The 19,977-nt window shown below is 30.0% G+C and overlaps 1 protein-coding gene and 1 long non-coding RNA gene across 2 annotated transcripts; one reads left to right on the forward strand and one right to left on the reverse strand.

The window, feature by feature from the left end:
- Positions 1-6,720: 6,720 nt before the first annotated feature.
- On the reverse strand, positions 6,721-8,356 carry LOC121225077 (uncharacterized). The gene is made up of 3 exons (XR_005922872.1): positions 8,288-8,356; positions 7,731-7,814; positions 6,721-6,960 (listed from the first exon to the last, which is right to left on the reverse strand). It is a non-coding gene; the product is annotated as an uncharacterized lncRNA (long non-coding RNA).
- Positions 8,357-15,560: 7,204 nt separating this feature from the next.
- LOC107920064 (bZIP transcription factor 29) lies at positions 15,561-19,318 on the forward strand. The gene is made up of 5 exons (XM_016849572.2): positions 15,561-15,878; positions 16,008-17,412; positions 17,487-17,619; positions 17,707-17,791; positions 18,740-19,318. The coding sequence occupies exons 2-5, from the start codon at positions 16,148-16,150 to the stop codon at positions 18,958-18,960; spliced, it is 1,704 nt and encodes a 567-aa protein (XP_016705061.1). The 5' UTR covers positions 15,561-15,878; positions 16,008-16,147; the 3' UTR covers positions 18,961-19,318.
- The last annotated feature ends 659 nt before the right edge of the window (positions 19,319-19,977 follow it).

Raw genomic sequence — 19,977 nt, forward strand, 5'->3', positions numbered from 1 at the left:
AAAGTGAAATTTTAAAAAGTTGAGGGGTCCAAATATAATTTTTTTTTAAACAGGAAATCACGCCGGACAAAATTCAGTGATTAAAATAGTTTTAACGGAAAAACATTGACTCGATGTGGTGATAGAATCTACTATCGATAGTTGTATAGGATAGGTAGGCATCCACCCTTGAACCTTCCCTTATGAAAATATATTTACTTTACTAGCTGACTAGTAGACGTGATGTCCTTGAACTGTTCTACCGTTTGTGTAAACAATGATATACCTCACACAACTACCTCACTGGTAAGGGTCTAGTTCTCATGGGTATGTTCATATAGTCGTGAACATCTCCTGGTTCTACAAGAGTTTGAAAGAGCTATGCCCTAATAGTCTTCTTGAAGTGGCCCCACTTCACTCTCACATAGGTGACTTATGTTGCTCGGCTCATCGAAACACATAATGGTCATTAAAAGCATTGCTTAACTTATCTCCTTCTTAGCCACTGTTTACATCATAGGAACAGACTTGGGATAAGAACCCCCACAGTAACCTCACCAGGTCTATGCAATTAGGTTGTCTTTTTGAACCTAGATCTTCAGATCTCCAGTCAACTAGGTAGGGTTTTCCTTCACATAGCGCCTTTTTATTTTCATGGGCTTTACTTTCATTCCTTTTGATGTTTTATCAACATGATCTCGATTTAAGCTTTTAGTTAGAAGATCCAAAATGTTATCTTTTGATCTTACAAAATCAATAGAGATAACTCCATTTGAGACCAGTTGTCTAACGATATTGTGTCGACGATGCATATATCTCGACTTTCCATTATACATTACATTAGCAAGACACCCTCATACTTCAAGTGGTTATGGTTGGTTGTCTAATTTTCCATAACTTATATGGTGCCTTGTCCCTTTTCTTGGGCGGGGCACCTTATTTAAAAGGTAATTAGTTGATAGAAAAGCTTCCCCCATATTTCTGTGATACCTCAGAACTTCCTAGCAATACATTATATTTTCCTTTAGAGCCTGATTTTTCCGTTCGACTACTCCATTTGATTGAGGAAAGTATGGTGGTGTCACTTCATGAATAATACCATGTTTTGTAGAGTATTCACCAAATGGTTCAACATATTTACCACCACGATCACTTCTCACCATCTTAATCTTTTTTATTAAATTGGTTTTCAACTTCCTACTTATAGAGAATAAATTTTTCTATAGCTTCATCTTTGCTCTTAAGCAAATATACGTAGCAATATTTTGTGCTATCATCAATGAAGGTAATAAAATATTTATTCCCTCCTCTCGTTTGAACAATCTTTAAGTCACAAACCTCGCTATGTATTAGATAAAGTGGTTTTGTACTTCTTTCAACAGTTTGAAATGAAGACTTTGTTAATTTTGCCTCAACATAAGTTTCACATTTATGTTTAAAATTGATGTGAAATGAAGGAATGAGTTCTAAATTAATTAATTTAAGTAAAGTAACATAATTAAAATGTCTGAGTCTACCATGCCATAAATTGAATGACTCAAGCATATAAACAGAAGAAGAAGAAATATTCTTATTCATAGTTTTTGCTTTTATAGAAATTGCGTTACATATCCCCTTCTCACAAACATTCCTCCTTTAGAAGAAACATTCTTATTCATAGTTCTTGCATATGTTAGGCACATAAGTCCATATCGGACACTTCCTTGGAAATTTCTTCCACGGCATTGGCCTCATTAGCTCTAACTTTCTTTGAAATCCTATAGTCAGATGACTTGTGCCTCATCTTGTTTCAATTGAAGCATTTTCCTTGAAATTTTTGCTTCTTAGAAACACCTCATTTTGGTCCCAGTTTAGACCTATTCTAAGGTTGTTATCCTTTATTGAAGTCCTTCTTAACTTCTATGATGTTTGCCTTAGCATCATTGACATTTGCTACTTTATTGAGCCTTTTCCGTACCTCTATTGTCTTCTTCAATCCAAAGTCTGACAATTAAATCTTCCACTGACATTTTTTTTCTTTTGTGCTTTTGGTAATTCTTGAAGTCATTCCAAGTAGGAGGCAGCTTCTTAATAATGGCTGCCACTTGGAAGGATTCACTTATCACCATCCCTTCAACAAGAATTTCGTGAATGATCAGTTGAAGTTCCTGCACTTGATTCACAACTAGTTTAGAATCAATCATTACAAAATTCAAGAATTTAACAACTAAAAACTTTTTAGCTCCAGCATATTCGGTTTTGTATTTATGGTCCAATGATGTCCATAATTCCTTAACTGTTTTCTTGACGCTATACACTTCGTACAATGCATTCAACAATCCATTTAGGATGTAGTTTCGGCACAAGAAATCAGAATCTTTCCAAGCTTCAATAGTAATGAAAGAGGTAACTTTATCTACCTCACCCTCTTTAACAGTAAGAGGGTCATCTTCAAAAATTTGGCCAAGTTCAACATGGTCAAATAAAACAAAATTTTCTGTTGCCAAGTCTTGAAATTTTATCCCGAAAATTTTACAGGTTTCTCGTTGTGGCTTATAGCAGTTGCCACCGGCAACACTGAGTTTTAAATCGAAGATTGCGTTTGAACCAAAGCTTCAAATTGCGAATTGATTGAATTGGTGGGAGTTTCCATTTTTTGTTAAGAAACAAAACCAGAATTAGAAAAATTATCAACTTTTGTTAGACGACAGAAATCTAATAAAAACCCAAAACAAAAGTTTATACGGTCTAATAAAAAATACAATAAAATAATCTACCAAGTAGGTAACCCTAAAAGAGAGGTGGTGCACTTGGCACGCTTAAATACCAAGTCTTTCAAAGAACTAATTCTAGATATGCATTCTCATATTGGCTTTTTTTAATTCACTGTTGATTTTTTTTTCTTTCATGTCACAATTTTGAAGCTACAATTTAAACTTTCACAATTTAAAGCCACATTAAGGTCACCATAAACAGAAAAATTTCCCTTGGATTTGTTAAACGGCAGGATTAAATCCTGAAACAAAATTATTTAATTAAATCTTGTTTGGAAACAAAATCAAAATAAAATCTGTTAAACGGTGGGAATTAATCCCGAAACAAAATTATTTGATTAAGTCTTCGTTTGGAAACAAAATCAAGATCGAATAAAGACTGTTAAACTGCGGGAATATATCTCGAAACAGATTTATACGATTAAGTCTTCGTTTGGAAACAAAATCAAGATCGAATACAGATTGTTAAATGGTAGGAATAAATCCTGAAAAAGATTATTCAATTTAATTCTAATTTGGAAACAAAATTAAAATCGAATAAAATCTGTTAAACAACGGGAATAAATCTCAAAACATATTTTATTTAATTTTAATTTCTGGTTTGGTAACAAAATCAAAAATAGAATAAAATATGTTGAATGGTGGGAATAAATCCCGAAACAGATTTTATTTAATTTTAATGCTCATTTGGAAACAAAATAAAATATGTTGAACGGCGGGAATAAATCCCGAAACCGATTTTATTTAATTTTAATACTCGTTTGGAAACAAAATAAAAAATGGAATAAAATCTGTTGAACGGCGGGAATAAATCCCAAAATAAATTTTATTCAATTTTTATTTTGATTTTCAAATAAAAATAATTTTTTTTCTTTTCGCTTTGGTGTCTCGTTCGTCTCGGATTAGAGAATTGCAAAATAATAAAATTTGTATTAAGATTATTTGACAAAACACGTTAGCGATAAAATATATAAATATAAATAAACAAATATTTATATATAAAATAAAATAAATTGAATAATTTATATTTAAAATATCATATACGAAAAACTAATAAATAAGATAACGAAAACCATAAATTGAAAAGAACAATTGATTTTTACTAAATGTTGAGGCATGTTTTACACAGTTTCCTTAAAACAGATTCAGCCGCTCCTACGGTACTTGGAGAAACGTTGGTCAACTGTCTCACAAGATACAACAACACGATTATTAAAGCAGTAGCACCTCTACAGTGATCAACGAACAAACCTTTCCTTCTTCCATCACCGGAATGTTGGAAAAGATGGAGAGGAAAAAAGAAGAATTTTGGAGAGGGAAATAAACTCGATGTTAGAGAGAGTGTGTAAAAAAATTTTGAAGAATTCAGATTGGAGGAATTTTGGAAATATCCATGATTAAAGATACAAAATCGCATTAAGAAGCAATTAAATCAATTTGATTAAAATCAAATTAAATTGATTGGAATCAAATAAAATCAGGATATATGTCCTTTTAATTCAAATTTTGTATATTTACTGAGAAAAATAAATTTCGTGTTGGGCTAAAATATCCGCATGCCCATTTTGGGCTTGACCGGTTCAAACATTTTGCATCGCCCACATCGTGCGAGTGTGCTCCAACCCCGATGGGTTTGGATTTGCACCCCCTGCGCGTGAGGCAAGGTTTTAAACTTAATCATTCAATTATTCTTTAAGTGGGTTCTCATATATATATACATCTCACACTTGGTATTTAACCAGTGTGGGATCTAAGCTTTGCTTTTCCTCAAAAAATATTCACAAATAGCTTATTTTGAGCATATGATATACCATTGTAAAGGTCTCATGGAGTAGAATATAAAACCATAATTTTATAATTCAATTCTCCACCTTTACCAATCGAGAATATGCCTCAAAATTTTCAAAAAATTACAATTTTTTCAACGTTATTTATAAAACTCTTTAATTAGGAGATTCAAAATTAAAATTAATAAAATTAATTAGTTTGAGATATCATATTTGAGCTTATCTATAGACGATAACGATGAAAAATGAAAAACATTTTGTTTCCTCTAATGCAAGATTGATTTAATTGCATAGTAAGAATACAAGCAAAACGTGCATGCATAGTTACTTGTTAAATAGAATTATTTTGGTAGCAGTGAGACTTGTTGTTGAAGTTAAATCCCTAAACTTAATTAAGCAGGAATGTAGGCTGCCACTATTTCATTTGATTTCAATTGGAGATTCAATTTATTTCTTTATTAAATGCTTGAAATATGATTCCACAAAGTTAAGTCTTACTTTTAATCCTAGAATTAAATTTTATATTTTCTTTTAGTTTAAGTGCAAGAGGGAAATTAAGAATTCTTTTAGGGGTTAGAATTGAATTGTAAATTTTGTGAGAGGTTAAAGTGTAACTTCATCGAGTATTAATTTAAGGGACTAAACATAATTTCTTTTATATTATAAGGTCAAAATATAATTTTATTATCCCTAAAGGGACCAAACAAAAGAATATTTGAGTATAATTAGAGCACTTCAATTACACTTTCCAATTCTTTAAGAAGGATGAGAATTGAAGTAATAACACATGTAACTACACTCAAATCTAATTTTTTTCAAATTTACTTTTATACAAGTTAAAAAAAATTATATTATAATCATGAACATGCATAAATTTTTGGGATGGTTATAGCAAATATATATATATTATAAATCCTAAAAAATATATATTATAAAAAATAATTTATGTATTTTATAAAGTTATACCAATAAATTATATTGTTTAGATACTAAAAAAAATTCTAAATTTATGGTTAAAAAGTTTATTATAAAAAATATTTTACATGTTATAAAAGTATTGTAATATATTTATTTATAAAACTTAGCTAAGAAGTATGCACATAATTTATTTTTGTTCATGTTATATATTATAAAAATAATATACTCATTCATAAAAAATGTTATAATTTTTTTATGATAATTTATTTATAACAAAAAAAACTTTCTAAAGTTATGAAAAACATTTAACTATTTATAGGAAGTGTTATGACAGTCGTTGAACAATTTATAGACTTTTTTTTTTATAAAAGTTATATATTATAAAATTTATATTATTATTTATTTATTTTACGTATTATAAAAATATATAACCTAACATAAGTCTTTTCTCAAATTAAGTTTATATAAGCTTTCATAATTAAAGTTATAGAATATTTGGACTGTTAACTCAAATATTATACAACCAATGCTAATTATATAAACTAAAAAGGCTTTCTTGTACCATATCATGGGATATGATACCATTTGAGAAAATGGTGCCAAACACAAGCACAATAGGCAGCTCGTGAACTCTTTAATTTTAGACTATTGCGGTTTAGGGTTATTTGATTCTTTTTAATTTTTTCGAAATGTGATTAAGTGTAACACCCCTAACCCATAACCGTCGTCGAAAGAGGTTAAGTGGCATTACCGGACTTTCAACTCAATTCAGATCGATAATTCATCAAACATTTAACAAATACCATTTCATTTCAGAAATTTTCAATCATTCATATTCATAAGATGCTTAAATTGAGCATACAAATCTTAATTCATACATTTGGGACCGAATTGATAACATATAAAAGTTTTGAGAAAACTTAGAAAATTTTCGAATAAGGATCACATGCCCGTGTACTCAGGCCATGTGGCATGAAATAGGCTTGGTTTAAGCCACTTTTCACACCCCAAAACACATGTACCTAAACCATTCATATAGTACCAAATTCACATACAATATGAGCAACTATAAACAACCATTTCAATGCATATATATGTCATTTCAAACCAATCATTTACAAACTCAAATCAATACCATTTGTGTATTTAAACACATATCAAACTAATATGATTCAACTTCGTTCCTATCCTAATATCAAATAACATTCACACATTTTCCAATCACCAACTCATCACATACCAATATTATCATATGCATCAAATCCTTCATAAACAAACTTGCCAAAAAAATATCATCTTATACACATCTGACCGTTATAACAACTAAGCCAAATCTCATGGCTTAAGAACATCAAAACATATAACTATGCAATAAACTAAAGTAACCAAAAACATATTCCCATAAACTAGCCTATACATGCCATATTTACACAACTTCCATGAGTTTAAAAGTACCGAGAAATCGACTGGATAGTGTGATGCTTATCTCCGACGTTGTCCGAATCAAGCTAGCTAACGAACCTCTATAAAACACGAAGAAATAAATTGAGTAAGCATTAAAGCTTAGTAAGCTCGTATAATAGAATTAAACTTACCACATTGCACAATTTAAGTAATTAAATCAATATGTCCAACTCGAATATTCAAATGCCTATCACACATACACCTCAATAGGTTAGAGTCTTAAATATGCATATAATTAACATTTCATCCATGAATGATTCAATTTGGCATTCAACTCACATAGCATTTCATTCATACATTTCATAAAATCTTGTTTCCAGTTCCATACATCCTCATAGCACATCTCATGTTTCATCTGTACAATTCACATAGATCATATTCCATTTCATCCTCAATCATATAATCGGTAACAGTATAATGCCCGTTGAACCTAATGAAACATCGAAGGATACTCAGATGATACACATTATGTACATTAATCGGTAATCTATCAATTCATTATCATTTTCGCTCTTTCGAGCCATGATCGGTAAGCTCATTCCGAGCTGAAGAACGATAAGCTCTATCGAGCTGAAACGGTAAGCTCATACGAGATGTGGTGAGTCCACAAAAAAATGCAAGAGCTTGACCAAAACGGTAACCCTAGTGACATGTCACTCGTATCCTACGATTTTCTATAGTTCAAACGGGGCTCGATATTACTCAATACATTTCAAATTAAGCAATTCAATATCGTTTATTTCAACCATTCAATTCACATGTATATATACCTATTCATTTCATACAATTGCAATTAAATGAAATTTCGATTCTAATTATACGAACTTACCTCAAGTTGCTCGGATGGAAATTATCGACTATTCGTCTGCTTTTCCTTTTCCTCGATCTAATCCCAATCTCAGCTTATCTTGATCTATATATTATCAAAATTAGCTTATTTAATCAACTATTTATTCATTTTAGTCCAAAACACACATTAGGGCTATTTTACACATTTTCCCTTTAACTTTCACATTTTCTCAATTTAGTCCCTATTTCAAAACGACACAAAATACACATAATTTCATTAAACCCATGCTTGGATGAATCTTCCCTAGGTCCCTAGCAGCCCATTAATTCCATTTATTTTACATTTCAGCCCCTCAATTTGCAAATTTCACAATTTAATCCCTATTTGACATTTTTGTCAAAAATCACTTTACAAAACATATTAATCTATCAACAACTATTCATTTTCCATCATCAACATTCAAAAACATCAAGCTATCATCAATGGAAACTCACAAATTCATCAACCAATTCAAAAATTAGGACATGGACTGGCTAGAATACGGAACAACGATCTCAAAAACGTAAAAATTATCAAAAACTGAGCTCAAACCATACCTTAATCAAGCTATGTATGTGCCGAACCCTAAGTGTTCTTCAATGGAGTTTTTCTTCTTCAACATTCGGCCAAGGAAGAAAGATGAACAAAATTTTGGCTTTTGTTTTATTTATTTTATCTTTAATTTACTTATTTACTATTTTACCATTAAAAAAATTAGTAATTACACCAAATGCCACTCCACTATCATCCACTAATGCATAAATGGCCTATTTACTACTTAAGAACCTTTACTTTAATGTTCTATAGCTATTAGACACATTTATCTTATAGAACACAACTTTTACACTTTAAGCGATTTAGTCCTTTTTACCGAATTAAGCATTCAAATAGTAAAATTTCTTTACTAAACTTTCTCACATATATATTCACATGTTTTAAATACCAAAAATAATATTAAAATAATTTTTTTACCTCAGATCTGTGGTTCCAAAACCACTGTTTCGATTTAACTAAAATCGGGCTGTTACATTAAGAATACATTTGCTGTGCTAAAAAGGTATTATCCATATTAACATCGTCATCTTAGTGTAGCATAAAAAAACAAGGTCAAATCATACTATCATGTTGCATATTCTATAACTTGAATCATAGGTAGAATTGAGATGATTCATACTTGGAAAAGTACATAGAAGAAAAAGATATTGATAATCTTAAATTAATGATGCAGATTCAAATTCAGATGATGATAAATTTGGTCAAGAACCAATAGATAATAATAGGGAGCACATATTAAATATTAAAGAGGGAATAACCCAACAAATATGCACTAGAACATTCATAAAATTGCATATGATGTGTATTTTCTTGTTATTTTTATTAATAATCATATTATTAACTATTTTTTTAGACTAACATAATATCTATGATTATTTGGTTTTAATTGTTGTTACTTAATGAGAAATTATTTTTTTGGGTAAATTTTTGTTACTTAATGAGAAATTATTTTTATGGGTAAACTATCCAAATAGTCACTTTTGTTTGACTCAGGTTACATTTTAGTCACTTATGTTTGAAATGTTACATTTAGTCACTTACGTTATCGCGTTGTATCATTTTAGTCACTGAGTCGTTACTGCCGTTAATGGTTTAACGGTAAGCTGGCGTGACACGTTAAATAATTATTTCAAACAAAAATTTTAGGTTAATTTATACAAATGGTCCCCTTATTTGTTCATGTTGAGCAATTTAATTTTTTCTTTTATGTTTTTTAACTTTACTTTTTTTTCTTTATTTTTCATTATCTTCTATTTCTCCTTTTTCCTCCCTTCTCCATTCATTTTAACGTAGTTTCTATGTTTTCCATTTGTTAAAACTAGTCCCTATACTTTTATTTTTGCGAACAATTTAATTTTTTTGAGTGAAGCGAGCTTGTGGACTAATTTTAACAAATGGAAAACATAGAAAAACTACACTAAAAGAAATGAAGAAGGGAGGAAAACAGAGGGAGAGGCAGAAGAGAATGGAAAAAAATGAAAGTTAAAAGAACATAAAAGAAAAAAAGTAAATTGCTCAAAATAATAAAAAAAAAAGAATCAATTGTAGAATTTAACCTAAAATTTTCGTTTGAAATGAGGATTTAACATGCCACATCAGCTTACCATTACACTGTTAATGGCAATTAACGGCTTAGTGACTAAAATGTTACAACGCGATAATGTAAATGACTAAAACATAACATTTCAAACATAAGTGACTAAAATGTAACTTGAGGCAAACAAAAGTGATTATTTTGGTGGTTTACCCAATTTTTATCATACTAAACATTTTTTATAGTAATTAATATTTCTTAAAATTATAAATCATATAATTATTTGTAGGGTAAACTACACCCATGGTCACTTTTGTTTACCTTAGGTTACGTTTTAGTCACTTATGTTTGAAATGTTACGTTTTAGTCATTTACGTTATCATGTTGTAACATTTTAGTCACTAAGCCATTAATTGTCGTTAATGGTGTAACGGTAAGCTGACGTGGCACGTTAAATCATCATTTCAAACAAAATTTTAGGTTAAATTATACAATTGATCCCCATATTTTTTTCATTTTAAGTAATTTATTTTTTTTATTTTATGTTCTTTAAACTTTCCTCTTTTTTTCCATTCTCTTTTGTTTCTCCCTCTGTTTTCATATCTTTCCCATTTCTTTTAACATATTAGGAAGTCGAATTGGCAGTGAAAAAAGAAGTAGGAAATCGACTATCATCATTTGCCTACAACCAAAACCCTAAAACCAAAACCCATAAACCCATACCATGCTTCTTTCTTCACTACCAATTCGACTTCCTGGTATGTTAAAATAAATAAAGAAGGTAGGAAAACAGAGGGAGAAGCAGAAGAGAATGGAAAATAAAGAAAATAAATAATGAAAGTTAAAAGAACATAAAAGAATTAAATTGCTCAAAACGAAAAATTATGGGGACCAATTGTATAATTTAACCTAAAATTTTTGTTTGAAATGATAATTTAGCGTGCCACGTCAGCTTACCATTACACCATTAACGACAATTAACGGCTCAGTGACTAAAATGTTACAACACAATAACGTAAGTGACTAAAACGTAACATTTCAAACATAAGTGACTGAAATGTAACATAAGGTAAACAAAAGTGACCATGGGTATAGTTTACCCTTATTTGTATTACCAAATATGGCATAACACACTCTCTATAAAATTATAATTTTTTTTTTTGTAATTACAAGAAAATATCATTAAATTACTCTATCCTATCTAACAAAAGTTATGTTGTAATTGATGAGTTAGGTGACTGAGTAAAAGAAGAAATGTTTTATGAGTGTTTATTTGTCACACTGGCACGCTAATATTTTCTTACAATACTACCAAATCAATAAATTCCATTTAAAAGACTATCTCCTCTCCACAAAAAATAATGTCCAAATCATTATAATTTGGCAATCTTTAATGTTTTTTTTTTCACTTTCGCTTTAATTTTTTTTGATTATTTTAACTTTTAAATTTTAATTAAATAATTTTTTGGAAAGATTAAATTTTCAACGTTGATAGTACACACATTCTTCATGCAACTTTTAAAATACATAAAAATAGTAAAAAATTATTAAAAATAATTATCAATGTCCGCACTCAACAATAAATATATTACACAAATTGTTACGTAAACTATCATGTTAGTATAGATAAAATTTTAACAGTTCGATCAATTTTTCTATTAAAAAAATTAACTAAAATTTTAAAGTTAATAGCCCATGAAAAAAATTAAAGCTAAAAAAAAGATAAAATAGAAACTAAATTTATTATTAAACTTGTATGAAAAATTAGATTCATGATCCTGGAGTTTATCAAACAATACATCCTAATGTGATTAGGGTATTATTTAATGTCATAATAAAAATTTAGTTTCTTGAGCTTTATATTCTTTTATCAATTTAGTTTTTTTTTTAATTAATTTGACTCTCAACCTTTTAAAAATAGTCGAATTTGATTATCAATTTTTTTTAAAAAAAAGTTGAATTGTTGTTTTTTAATGGAAAAATTGACTAAATGTTAAAATTCAAAAAACGAGAGCATGCATGACAATTCACATACACTTCATGCTATTTTATTGAATTTTAATATTTATTATTTTGAATGTGTTTATAAATTTTAAATTATTTATTGGCATGGCATGGCATATAGGATAAAATCGTGTCATGTTAGCATGAAATACATGTGACTTATCAAGCAGGTTTGCCAAGCCAAAATCATTAAAAATTAAAGTTTTAATTAACATTTCCATTAAAAGAAAGTGATTTAATCTTTTTAAAGATTAATGGTCAAATTTAACCAAAAGTTAAAGTTAAATTAACAAAAAATATAAACATTAAAAACTAAATTATTTATTATTATTATTATTATTATTATTATTATTATTAGATTTATCTAAAGATGTAGTTTAGTGTTAAAAAAAAACTTAGCTTGAATGAAAAAATAGTTTTGATTTGGTTAAATAGTAAATAGGGGCGAACCATCATTTATATTGGATTTTAATAGAGTTGGTCATGTGATTTCTTTAAACAAGGTATAAACATTAAACATAATTACAATTGTATTATATTAATATTTTAGACAATAAAAATCTAAACATAACACAAATTTGTTGGGCTTGAATTAAAAAAATTTTACATATCAACTCTATATGTTGGCCCAATAGTTAGGATATTCACTGTCCCAAATGAGATTTGAACTCAAGTCGCATTAGTCGCATTGTTGTTAAGGCTTTACCCTACTCTTAAAAAAATGACTTATAGAATCCCAGAAACTATTGATTCATAATTTCTATTTAATAATGTGTTTTTGTTATAATCAAATTTAATAATTCCAATACAAGAATGGGTGGAAGGTGGAAGAGATGTTGAGGTATTGAGACAATGAAACAACAGTATGCGTAACAAATGGGCTCATACTTGAGCTTCCTACCTTCTTCCTTACTCAACACATTATGCTTGTGGAGATCAGTATGTTCTTTGTCTTGCCATTCTTGTATGTTTACCCTATCAATCGTCTTTATCAGAGGTTGCTTGGCTTGTGAAATCAACCCCTATCTCTCCACCAATATGATAAAGATAATTATTATATAAATATTGGAAGACTAAATTTGTTACTAGATAAATAAATAAATAAATCTCACATCGGCTTTTTGTCACTCATCTAATGACAATTAACAAGAGAGTGACTCAAATATTTAATTTTAAAAAGTTTAGTGACTAAAACAAAAAAAAACTAATAGTTAGGTGGCCAAAATAAAATGAAAGGTATAATTGGGTGACTATTCTTGCATTTTATCCTAATTGTTTTGTCAAAGTTTCTTTTTTTCATATTTGATAGTTATATTGAGGTTTGATTAAATTTGGAATGGAGTCATGTCGTCGGAACCTTTCTTATTACTGCTTTCGCCAGTGATAGAATTTGAACACCTAATTTTAGAATATAAAAAATTTTCACTTCATCCAACAGATGTTGATATAAGAGAGTGTTTGTTACAATGAAAAATAATTGATTACAATATTATTCCAAGTTTGGTATCAGTGTGGTCGGTTTCACACTGGCAATGCTAAAGCAGAATAGGCAACACTTTTTTCCACATCGATGAAAATTTCGGTCCGCACTTGTTTCGGTCAATTTTGGTTGCACCAACTAAAACATGGTGCACGTCCATTAATAATATTAAAAAATATAAAACTTTTAACTATTTACTATTATACTACAGACTTAATTAGAATCTATTAACTAATGAAAAAAATATTACATTGAAAAATAAAATTTAACATTTTTATTTTTTTAAACATATTTTAATATTTAAAATATAATAAAAAAACCACACAACCAATTATCAAAGAAAAAAAAAATTCTTATTGATCATTCAGTTTCTTTTATAAAAAAAAATCCCCTCACCCTTTTGATTTTTTTTCTTTTTAATTTTGAATTTATTGAACAATGATTTTTTTATTTGTGAATTTTTAATGAGTATTTATATAATTGATGAATATTTTATATTTGAACTTTATATAGGTTCTGTTTGTTTTACTGAAAATAGCTTTCAAAAAATAATTTTTGTAAAATGACTTATTTTTCTAGAAAAGCCATTACTTTTTGGTGTTTGAATGAATCTATGCAAAATATTTTATGTTATTTGGCAGATTTCCTAATAATATTTTATAAAAGTTGTTTCCAATAAAACAAATATACATTTGAAATTTTCTTATCTTTTCATTGTTTAATTGAGTTTATTTTATATTTATAAATTTATATTTTATATTGTTTTTTGTAAATTAAACACAACATAAATATATTTTTTATAAAATATTATAGTGCAATTTCCTTTTAATAGTTGAAATTTATTTTATAATAAGAAAATAATTTGTAATAATCAATGTCATATATAAACTTAATCATAAATAATGTTTAATTAAAACTTAATTTAAATTACATATATTACACATATGAGAGTACATATTGACACATTAGAGTTGTAAGGGATAAATGAAGCTAAGCATTATTTAAGCAAATACTCATATTTATATAATTAAAATATTCATATTCTTATACTAGGTTAAAATATGTCATAAGTCATTGTACTCTTCGTAAATTTGAAATTTAGTCCATGTACATTTATTTTTGGGTTAGTCCTACTTTTTAGATATCAAAATTCAAGTTCAGCTATTAGCATTATTAAAAATATTTTGTTAAATTCATGTTGTCATTTTTTAGTTACATGAATACCGAGTATTTATTATTTAAAAATATGACATCAACAAAGTTGCCAAAAAGATTTAACAAGGTTAACAATTAGACATGATTTTCAATTTGAAAGGTAGAGGGACTAAATTCTAAATTTGTAAAGAGTATATAGACTTATATCATATTTTAAGCTTTATACTACAAAATATTTATTATTAAAATATTATTTAATAATAATTTTAAATAATATTAAAATAAAATTGAAACATTAAATAATTTATTAAAACAATAAATAATTTATTATATGATTAGATATATATAATTAAATAGGTATGTTTAATAATATTGAAAAATATAATAGTAATGGATTTAATAGAAAGTACATAAGAGTTGGTGCGACAAAATTAACATTTTTTTTATTCAACTTATTCATAATGAAAACATAATTGTTGCATGTTCTTCTGACTTCTGTTCTCTATCTCTATGGTTTTAATTTATTGTTTAAAAGTAAGTAAATATTTTATAATAATTTTAAAATATATTTTTCATTAGCATTAAGATGATTCCAATTTATATACAATTATGAATAAAGATTAATACTATTTACTTTTAGGATATGATAATGTATAGGTAATTTTAAAAACATATTTATGTGTTTCTTTTTTAACATTTTACTTAATAATTGTAGGGCACTTATCAGACCTTTAACAACAATGTAGTAAATAATAATTAAATAATTGAAAAAGACACTGAAATTTTTAAAAAAAAAAAATCTGAATAGTACCTGCATTTACAAAAATTATAAATTATTTACGTTCACAATAGCAAAATACATTGATGCACCATATTTCATCAAAATGTGAAAATGTTAAATTAAATAATTTAATGAATCACATTCGATTGGAATATATTCCATTGAAACACATAGTAAAAGTGGAAAAATAAAATATGATTGCTAAATAAGCTGCGGATATAGAGGTCGGAATGAAATTGAAATGCAAACCCCCCTAAATGCAAATTCAAATGAAATTCCTTTTTCTTCTTTAATTTCACGCGTCGATTACGTGCATGTCATGAAATCCGTGTCCCCTTCATCGAAACCCCCACAAATTAAATTAAATTTCACAAGAAAATATTTCCTTTTTTTTCCCTTTATCAAGGTTTCTAGACCGAGAAACCCAAACCCAAATTTTCTAATATTTTAAATCATTTTTTTCCACTGTGAAATTAAGAGAGAGAAAGCGCCTGCCGCTAAATTCGGCGGAGATTTTGGTGGTGTTGCCACCTTGCTAACTTGCACCTCCGCTGCCCCATTTGTTTTTTTGCTAAATTACGCCGGACGGCCATTGTTTTTGCTCATTTCTTTCCCCTTGCTTTGACCTATAATTACAAGGTACTTAAGACATTACTTTTATATTCATTGTTCTAAATTCTGCGGATTCCACTGTATCTTTACCCCCCCCTTTTTTTTGTTTCTACTGTCAAATTCTCTCTATCTCACATTTTCTTTTTTTTTTTGCAGATTCTGGTGAGTTTGATTTGCTCATATTGTTGTTGTTTTTCTGTTTTGGAGTGAACTGGGTTAAGCTTTTAATTGTCCAAAGTTTTCATCTTTTTGAGTTTTTGTGTCATCATTGTTTGTAAGAAAGAAAAGAAGAAATTATGGGTGATGGTGAAGAAGGTAACACTGATGTGATGCAAAGGATTCAATCTTCATTTGGAACATCATCATCTTCAATCCCTAAGCAACCTTTATCGATGAATCATCTTGAGATACCTCAGTTGAATCCTAATCAAATCAGAGGAGCTGCTAGACATTTCTCTCATTTTGGCCAAAACTTTAACGGCGGTGCTGCTGCTGGTACCGGTGATGGTGCTACTAACAAAAGAGTTGGTATCCCTCCTTCACACCCCAACCAGATCCCACCCATTTCACCTTATTCGCAGATCCCCATGTCCCGCCCTTCAAACCAGCAAATGGGTTCTCAGAGTTTTAACTCGGGACCAACTCATTCGCGGTCTTTGTCTCAGCCTTCATCCTTCTTTTCACTCGATTCATTGCCCCCTTTAAGCCCTTCCCCGTTTCGTGATTCTTCATCCATGGCAGTCTCAGACCAAGTTTCCACCGATGTGTCGATGGATGAAAGGGATGCAGCTGCTTCACATTCTTTGTTGCCACCGTCGCCTTTTTCAAAGGCGAATTCTCCACGGCTTGGGGAAAGCTTGCCGCCGCGAAAATCGCATAGGCGCTCCAGTAGTGATATTCCGTTTGGGTTTAATACGATAATGCAATTTTCGCCGCCTCTTATTCCTTTAAGGGGTTCTAGTAAGCCAGCTCAGTTGGTGAAAAAGGAAACCAGTGATGGCAACGGTGAAGGAATGGGTGAGAGGAAATCAGAAGGGGAAGTTGTCGATGATTTGTTTTCGGCTTATATGAATTTGGATAACATGGATGCGTTGAATCCTTGCGACGGTAAGAACAATAATGGTAATGAGAATCATGAAGATTTGGATAGCAGAGCAAGTGGAACGAAGACGAATGGTGTTGATAGCAGTGATAACGAAGCTGAAAGCAGTGTGAATGAAAGCGGGAACAGTTCGCGTGGCGGAATGAATTCGACCGAGAAGAGGGAAGGGAACAAAAGGGCCGCAGGAGCAGACATTGCTCCGAGCGGTAGACATTATAGAAGTGTTTCAATGGATAGTTTTATAGGGAATTTGAACTTTGGTGATGAATCTCCAAAGTTACCACCTTCACCGGGGAATCGGCTCGGACAACTCTCACCTAGGAATTCAATCGATGGGAATTCGGCTGCCTTTAGTTTGGAGTTTGGAAATGGTGAGTTCACCGAGGCTGAATTGAAGAAAATTATGGCAAATGAGAAGCTTGCTGAGATTGCAATGACTGATCCAAAGCGCGCAAAGAGGTATCCTATTGTTCAAGTCTATTGCTTGATAACAAAAGCATTTCACTTAAACATATTTTGTTTGGCTTTTGAAGGATTTTGGCCAATCGTCAGTCTGCTGCTCGTTCCAAAGAACGGAAGATGCGGTACATTTCAGAGTTGGAACACAAGGTTCAGACTCTGCAGACTGAAGCTACCACATTGTCTGCTCAGCTAACACTTTTACAGGTTGAGGATTTAGAGTGTGGCATGTTATAGCAATATTTTCTATTTTTAGTTTTCTTATTTCTTATCATCAACTTTAAATTTATGTAGAGAGATTCTGTTGGGCTTACAAATCAGAACAATGAGTTGAAGTTTCGTCTTCAAGCCATGGAGCAACAAGCACAACTCCGTGATGGTATGATTCGATTTCCATTTCCTTAAAACTGTACCTTTCTTTTTTGGACAAAGTACTAAGACTTTTGAATTGTAAAGCATGCAATTATGGTTGACTGATTGGATGTGTTGAGCAATTATTGGCTGTTTGTTTAACATGCTTTTAACGAGTGTTTTGTGTTCTTAGTTAGCGTGTTCGCATTTTCATGCTCGCAGCTGCACATGCTACAAAATTTTGTCCTTGCGTTAAAACCGATTCAGGAAAAATGTCCCTTGTATGGTAGTGTCCAATTGTTCTTCCCATCTTATGTGCCATTTTTTTTGGGTAATACTGCAAATATGCTGCTTATACTTTTACAGAACTAGGAGAACAAAAAATTAGTAAACCATGCCAAGCTTTTAAGGTTGCAATAAATATTATTATCTTGTATAGGAAACATATGGATTTTACTTTTAATTGATTATGGTGCGCCATTTCATTTCATTTTTTCATGGTGCAAGTGCATTTTCCTTGCCCTTTCCATCATCCTCATATTTAGCATCTTCGAAGAAATGATGTTTCAAAGATGGTAAGTAAGGTGCTGCAGTATTTTTTATATTTCACGCTAGGAATAAAATATAAAAGACTACTATTAGGAAAGTTGTGCCATAATCGTTGGTTTCGTCTTGAAGCTACATTATAGATCAATGGTGGAAGCTTAAATTGCACCAAAAATCATATTGCATTGATTAGCCATATGCCTCTGCCTGCTACTCATGAAGTCTCATATAGGTCATGGCATTAAACCTACTGAACTTTGTGATAACTTTTCTCCTAAGCGGAGTTGGTTCTTTGCATATATGTTGTTCTAATTCATCCTTTCGATAACTCTGATGATTTGTTGTACCAAGTTCTCCATTCTATAACTGCATTGCCTGAAATTTTATGCTCGAGTGTCTTATCCTTCATTTTTGTGTTGCATTTGGAAAGCTCTAAATGAAGCATTAACTGCGGAGGTCCAACGATTAAAACGTGCTACTCAACAGCTAGGTGGTGATTCCGACCCTTCAAAAGGCATGGTTTCCGAGCCGCTTTCTGTTAATCAGCAGATGTTCCAGCTTAACATATCTCATCAGATGCAGCAGCAGTCACCTCCACAGCCCCAACAACAGAATGGGAACACAACTGCAAAAACTGAGTTGAATCAGTAGCTTGGTCTCTGGGAAGCTTTGGAAACCCATGATATCCCCGTCTCTCTTCACCTCGGGTATTCATTAGTTTTCAATTTCCCGACTTCGGAGGATTTCAACCTGCATCAGATATTCTCCATCTTTAGATGATGGGACGAAGTAAAAACATACATCAGCTTGAATAATCATAATATCGGTTATAATCAAATCTTTTTAATTTATTTATTTATGGTAGATAAATCATATTGGAATGTAAGCATTAAGTTGACATACAAGATTTGTTGCATTAACATTACAAGAGTTTATCTTTAACTCTTCTGTTATATTCTTTTTTTTATTCTCTTCTCATTTCAGTAAAGAGTTTGGGCATTTCATTTTAGCGACTGTGTTTTTTTTTTTGTCCAGTTTGTTCTATCAATTGATTTTCAATGTACTTTGGGTATTTGCACAAGTTCAGTTTTATTGCACCAAAATGTAGCAAAACCAAACTTGTGAACTGAGAGAAGGAAAGCTAGTGTTTTCATCTCATGTCTGTGTTTAATCATTCACTAAGCAGGCATTGTGATAAGATTGGGGCCTGGAAGCAATTAATCTGAAACCTTTCTTTCTTAAAATATCAGATCAGCAAAAACTATCACAGAAGAGGTTTCTTTGTCATATTGAGAACATAGTTTCTTGTTTATTTTTGTAATCTAGGTTTATTGTTTTTTTTTTTGAACAATCCAGTAGAAAATAAAAATGAAGTTATAAGAAATCTGTGATGAAATTTCATAAATCTTGAAATCCCATTATTTACTAAGGACAAAATAAAGAGGATTAAAAAGAAATATCCTCAAGTTAGATACATACATCTAGGAATAATAATGATAACTGTTAGAGCTTTATTTAGAAAAGGTCATGATATACCTATAATAGAAGTTCTATTAGATAAAAGATTTGAAAATCCAATAAAAGCACTTATTGGAGGAATTCAATCAAACATGTGTAATAGGATTTAAAGTTAAATCAAATTACTTTATATCCATTACAGACCCTCTA

Source organism: Gossypium hirsutum, chromosome D13, assembly GCF_007990345.1.
Source record: "Gossypium hirsutum isolate 1008001.06 chromosome D13, Gossypium_hirsutum_v2.1, whole genome shotgun sequence".
In the NCBI taxonomy this organism is placed as follows: domain Eukaryota; kingdom Viridiplantae; phylum Streptophyta; class Magnoliopsida; order Malvales; family Malvaceae; genus Gossypium; species Gossypium hirsutum.

Bases quoted from the DNA above. Each gene is read 5' to 3' on its own strand.
- LOC107920064 (XM_016849572.2), top strand. From the start codon at position 16,148: ATGGGTGATGGTGAAGAAGGTAACACTGATGTGATGCAAAGGATTCAA. The intron at 17,413-17,486 runs GTATCCTATTGT...TGGCTTTTGAAG, and splicing joins GATCCAAAGCGCGCAAAGAG to GATTTTGGCCAATCGTCAGT. The intron at 17,620-17,706 runs GTTGAGGATTTA...AAATTTATGTAG, and splicing joins CTCAGCTAACACTTTTACAG to AGAGATTCTGTTGGGCTTAC.